Below are 6,619 nucleotides of genomic sequence, written 5' to 3' on the forward strand. Positions count from 1 at the left end.
AGCCCCGGTTACAGCGAGGATTTGGAGAACCTTTCCCTGCAAGTGGGAAATCCTACGCGGTGCGTCCACCCGTAGGTGAGGCTTCCAAAGTCGCTGTGAGCGGGCCCAGCCTTATATACCTAAAAATCAGTAAGCCAGAATAGCTGACACCTTTGTTTTAAGCGGAAATATCTGGTTTTCATCTCAGTTAGGTTCCCCCCAGAGCCTGGCCAGGGCTTAAGGGAGAAGCTAAGGGAGTTTCCCTGCTTATCTAGTTAATTTATGAGCAAGGTCACAAGGCCAGACAACTGTTTCCGTGGCCTTGTTATCTTGCCCACACATAAAGAAATATAAGGATACATTCAGGATAGACATGTTTTATGATGTTTAAACTACATCTTCTATGCATATTTCACTAATGACTACATACAGAGTTAGCAGTTTCAGTTCAGGGCCTGTTGCTCAGGCTTCAGTATTCCCACCTTTTACATCAGAACAGTTGGTTTGCTATAACTTAGTATAATACCTAATAGCACAATGGTTATCAGTTATAAAATGTACAGGATTCATCTATAGGTCAACTCTGGCTTGGGCTTATTGTCCAAGCCTTAGCACTTCATTCGGTCCTTTGACCTATAGGTGAATCATGGCTCTCAAACCATCTCTATGGTTAGTGACATTAGTTTTCGTTCATCAGTTGATGATGTTTTGTCAGGCGTGTCCCGATCCAATATCAGGGAGGGTTCTTAAATGATCTTAGTAGTGATCTTAAGACACAAACGAGGTTAGATACCATGCAACCTTGTAAACTCTATTTCCTGTAACAAGCAATAATAGCGATAGGACAGAGGGAAGAAGAAAGAAAAAGTCAGAATACCTAAGCAAGCAAACAGAAGAGATGCAGCAAAATCAGTTACCACCACGAATCCAGTGATGTCCTGTTGGTTCAGTCTCTCCTGAAATCTCATCTCTGAGCCCTGAGAGAGGAGTACGCAGTCTTTTTATTGTCCAAGTCCCCACAATTTCTCCAAAGAGTCCACCCATTTCCACGGAGCTCATTGTCATACGTGCCGCTCCGTGTTCCTCCAGGTGCACAGATCCAGGTGTTCTCAGTGGTCGTGCTGGAGGAGGGGTGTCGGCCTGTGGTGTCTTCAGCTTCCGCACGCCTTCCTCACCCTGATTTCTTCTCCACCTGGCTCGTGCACAAGCGCAGCTTGGCAGGCACTGCCAAGGATGATGTTGTTCTGGCTTCAGGCAGATATAGTGGTTTCTTCGGGGACAATTCATCTCCTTCAGAGCGTACTCCTTCACGGCGACAGGATGTTGAGGTCAGGTAGTGGTAGTGGTGCAGCAGCAATGTCAAGGCAATACAGTCTCTCACACTGCCCCATGGCTTGACATTGCTGTCCTCGTGGTGGCACAAAGGATAGAGATATAAAGAGAAAGAGAAAGAAAGGACAGAAATAGCGTGCAACATGACAACTAACGATATTTCTGGCTAACATATAACTAATAACATCTTTAACAGATATATAAATTTTCCATTAATAAACATGTAACTAACAATATCTTTAACAAATACGAATATCTTCAGTTAACAAGCACATAGCTAACAACATCTCTAACAAACATGTCATGCTCAAAATTAACTAACTCTACAAAACCAAAACATTCTACAAACCGATTTTAAGGTTGCAAGGAATCAGTAGAAGAACACAACGGCAGTTTACGTGATTGACATTCACAGGGACAAAAAAGTTGTATTATAAGAACAAATAAGAAAATTATTATCAAGGCTAAGGCTATAAAGTGAATTGAAATTATTACTAACATATTATCCATTATTTTTCTATGGTTCTGGTAATATATCACTGAGTGTTTGTGGCTCTGGTAGCCCACGCAGTCTGTTGCCCTGGTCTGCCAAAGTTGGGGTCAGCATACGCAGCAGGAAAATGGCTTTCCACGCCCCTTTATCCTAAAGTGCATGTGTCATCTGGGCCTAGAAACTTCTATCCCAGATTTAAACAAAGGTAAATGAGCAATAACACTACAAATAACAAATAAAACAATATTAACACTGACAATGGTTAACAACATCCTAACCAAACATATAATAAAGGTAACAGTGACAATAACAATGTCAATTAACAATATTTTAACCAAACATATTTAACTAAAATGTGTCCCACGCTGGGCCTAATGGATGTACTCCCGGTCCTTGGGGATTGGGGGAAGAAGGTGGTTGTCTGCATGAACAAGTACAATTACAGGATGTTTTACATGGACACTTATAAGACTAACACATACATATCACAAGGGAAAATATTCTGGTTGTTGTTGTCAATTGTGGAGCTGAAGATGGTCTGGCTCACTGGAGCTGGGGTCTGCCTTTGCAGCAGGAAAATGAATTTCCATGCTCCCAGCCCAGAGTGCATGTGTGGTTTAGGTCTTGGTATTTCCATCTTGCCTTCATGGGCCCAGTAATGACCTTTTAAAGCCCAGGCCCCATTAGCAAAGGGACCTTCCCCTGATTTGGTGTCTGTTGTTTGCTCATAATACTGGTAACTGACTTAAATCCACAAATTCATTTTCCTCCCATTCTTGGTTAACACTTAGGAAGCCGGTGCTTCCCCCAGAACCAAGGGAGAGGGGAACAGTCACCCAAAGCAATTTTTGCAATGATAGACAATACATCTTAGAAATATTAATAAGACAATGAACATCAACACTGTATAAAAAAAAAAAAAAAAAAAAAAAACAAACACATTATATAAGGATCCCCCGTCGTGACTCAGGATATCTGTCTCCAGGGGGGTTTACCTGCAAGAAAAAGGAAAGAAAAGCTTCTCGGTTCATTTTGAGAACCAGAAGTGGGTTATAATTAGAAAGATGGGATAATCCACCTTGTATTAATTTTGTGCTCCTTTCCATGAGCATCTTTGGCTTTCCAGGTGTACTTGTTTATTGGGGTATCCAATACCAACGGTACTGCTCCCACCGTGGGGAGTTCGACTAAGACAGGTTGTCCTGGAAAATAAGATGGATTTCTGGGGTGGTCAGGGCCATGTGGGGCTGGTTTGATGCCTGCAATGCCACTGAATTCCCAGAAACTTCACTGTCTCAGACGGTCCTTGGATTTTTGCAGAGTTAATTTCCCAACCCTTCTGTTTCATATGATCTACCACTAATTCAAGAACTTGTTGTATTTCCTCCTCATCATTTCCTTGAATCAAAATATCATCTATATAGTGGCTTAATTGTGTGTGAGAAGGCAGCTGTATTTTATCTAAGTGTTCAGCTACAATTCTATAACAGATAGTGGGGCTCTGCAGCCACCCTTGAGAAAGCAAATGCTTTTCTGCAATTGGGATAGTAAAAATAAAAAATAAAAATGCACTAGTTAAATTTATTACAGCGTACCAAGTTCCTGGATGTTTCTGAACTTCTTTTATTAAAGTGACAGTGTCTGGCACAGCTGCTGCAAGCGGTGCAGTATGTTTGTTTATTTCTCTAAAATCCACTGTCATTCTCTAGGATCCATCACTTTTCTTGACAGGCCACACCGGACTGCCACCTCAAAACTTCTACATCTAATAAATTTCTAATTGTCTGTGATATCTCTTCATGTCCTCCCAGAATTCTATATTGCCTCATTGTAACTAACTTAGTTGCAGCCAGGATCTGCTCAGGAGGCTTTTTTTTTTTTTTTTTTTTTTTTTACTTTGCTGACTGTAACAGGTCTGGTACTAATACAGGGTTTAACTCCAAATTGATACTGACTATCAGAAAGATTTAAAGTTAGTCTTTTTAGAATGTCTATAATGATTTTATATTCAGGATTGGGGACAATCATGACTAAATATAATAATTTTTGGAGGTTTCCTGTTTTCATTTCCATTTGTGTTTGTACAGTTTTAATTTATTTTCCTCCTAAAACCTGTAATAATTACAGGTTGTCTGTTAAACTTCCTGGGATTCCCATATATTAAGGAGGCCTCTGCTCCAGCCTCAATTAGGGTATTTACAGTTTGTGGGGACTGGTTGTTCTAAATAAAAACCAACCAAACAACAACAAAAGGAAAAAAAAAAAACCAAACAAACCAACCCAAAACTTTAAGTTCTACATGGGGCCATCGGTCCTTCTGCACTCACCGCCCTGGAACTTGGCTATTAATTCATATGTGCTGATTATAATATTGATTCACCTCACTTGCCTCCTGCAAAGGGTACAAGTCAGAAAACACTGCCCAATCCTCTTTCACCCCCAGAACCAGTGATCCACTCACGGGGGGCCCTCCGTGGGCAGATGGAGGGTCCCGTTGAGGTTCGAGAAGGGGCGCCGTAGGCTGAGTTGTCCCTGGATCCTTAGTTTTAGCACTCTGCACTCTCTTGCTAGGTTTATTCAGCCCTCTCTTTGTATATATTCGCCACGGCTCGTTAGTTGGAATACCATAAATTTTTTCATGAGACATGCTGTCTTTTAACAAAGCCGTAAACATTTCCGTACGAGAAATCCTGTTTTCACTGCCTTTAGGGCTGTCTCGAGTATCTCGATTCCCTGCACTCCCTCGGGGGCTCCACTCTTCAAGGTCACGTAACTGTTGCACTTTTTCTATTACTTCATCGAGGGGATCCCCCATTTCATTAATGCAAAGGGGCATAATTACATTTTTATATGCCAGTGGAATGGTTTTAATCACTCTGTTTCTCATAGTGACCGGCAAAGGATGCCACATCATAAAGTCAGCGTCTCCTACAAAAATAGCTGCTTTCATCCCTTCCTCTTTCATTTGCTGTATACAATCTCGCAAAGTATACCACTGACGGTCAGATGCCAGCCAGTCATTCTCTGTAGGATATTTGGTATTACATCCCAGAGCAGCCAGTGCTAACAAATTAATATCCTGATCGTTGTTTCGAAATGTATCCTGCACAAAAGCATTTGAACTTAAAATCAAAAACTTTTTAGAATCTCCTGCGTCTAGGGTTACCCCTGCCACTCCCTGATCCTGCAAACGCACCATCCAAGAGAGCAAGGATTCCCCCGGTCTCTGCTTAAATCTTTCAATTATATCATTTACTTCATACTGTGTATAATCCTCTATCATATCCTTCCTCACAGCTTGCCCACTATTAGGATCTCTACCAGGATCCCACTGCACACTCGCTTCTGCAGTCACTGCATGAACTTTCTTACACCTTCTCCTTTTCCTATACTTATATTGTGCTACTCGCACCGCAGCTTTCTCTGCCACTGTCTGATAAGTATCCAGCTTATCAGCAAACAACTTATTCTGGCATGGCAACATCACTATTTGACTCTTCAAATCACATCTCTGTCGCTCCATCTGGGAGCGCTCTAACAACAGCCTCTCCTTACTCTGGTGTTGTTTTCTACATGCAGTTAACAAAATCCACCCTCGTTTACTTGAATTTGTAGTTTCTTTTCCTTTTTCAATAGGTACGTTTTCATACAATTTAAAACATCCAATGGTCACTTTAAATAATGGCATTTTTGTTGGATCCCACTTCTGACACCAATTTATGTTTTGCTGATCAGGGATATCAATTAAACTCAGACACCAGAGTGAAAAGAGCAGGCATATTTTACTAGAAATAACTAAATAATATAACAGAATAATATAGAAAACTTACAGTAAGAGAAGACAAAGTAGCGCGCTTAAACAAATAGGAAAATACAGGGTAATGCATCAAATCATTACTGCCTGAGAGAGAGAATAGTGATTAAGAAAGATCCATCACCACTTGCATACGTTACCATCATCCAGATCCGCAGTCGCTGGGCAGCCCCGGTTACAGCGAGGATTTGGAGAACCTTTCCCTGCAAGTGGGAAATCCTACGCGGTGCGTCCACCCGTAGGTGAGGCTTCCAAAGTCGCTGTGAGCGGGCCCAGCCTTATATACCTAAAAATCAGTAAGCCAGAATAGCTGACACCTTTGTTTTAAGCGGAAATATCTGGTTTTCATCTCAGTTAGGTTCCCCCCAGAGCCTGGCCAGGGCTTAAGGGAGAAGCTAAGGGAGTTTCCCTGCTTATCTAGTTAATTTATGAGCAAGGTCACAAGGCCAGACAACTGTTTCTGTGGCCTTGTTATCTTGCCCACACATAAAGAAATATAAGGATACATTCAGGATAGACATGTTTTATGATGTTTAAACTACATCTTCTATGCATATTTCACTAATGACTACATACAGAGTTAGCAGTTTCAGTTCAGGGCCTGTTGCTCAGGCTTCAGTATTCCCACCTTTTACATCAGAACAGTTGGTTTGCTATAACTTAGTATAATACCTAATAGCACAATGGTTATCAGTTATAAAATGTACAGGATTCATCTATAGGTCAACTCTGGCTTGGGCTTATTGTCCAAGCCTTAGCACTTCACTAATGCACAGAATACTATCCGAGGCCTTTCCTCATGGTTCTCAATTCTACCTGTCCCTGACTCTATCCAGAGTGACAATGGCTCACACTTTACTAGTAAAGAAGTACAGGAATGGGCAAAGCAAAAAGAAATAAAGTGGGTATTTCACACACCTTATTACCCACAATCTAATGGTATAGTTGAACGAGCCAATGGACTGCTGAAAAAATATCTTAAACCACATGAAGGACAATGG

At 41.3% G+C, this 6,619-nt stretch overlaps 1 protein-coding gene across 1 annotated transcript; it reads right to left on the reverse strand.

Moving 5' to 3' along the window:
- Positions 1-777: 777 nt before the first annotated feature.
- On the reverse strand, positions 778-5,314 carry LOC141917761 (uncharacterized). The gene is made up of 2 exons (XM_074811196.1): positions 1,811-5,314; positions 778-1,382 (listed from the first exon to the last, which is right to left on the reverse strand). Exon 1 carries the CDS (start codon positions 5,286-5,288, stop codon positions 4,155-4,157), a length of 1,134 nt encoding a protein of 377 aa, XP_074667297.1. The 5' UTR covers positions 5,289-5,314; the 3' UTR covers positions 778-1,382; positions 1,811-4,154.
- Positions 5,315-6,619: the final 1,305 nt, after the last annotated feature.

This window comes from Strix aluco, chromosome W, assembly GCF_031877795.1.
Source record: "Strix aluco isolate bStrAlu1 chromosome W, bStrAlu1.hap1, whole genome shotgun sequence".
Lineage (NCBI taxonomy): Eukaryota > Metazoa > Chordata > Aves > Strigiformes > Strigidae > Strix > Strix aluco.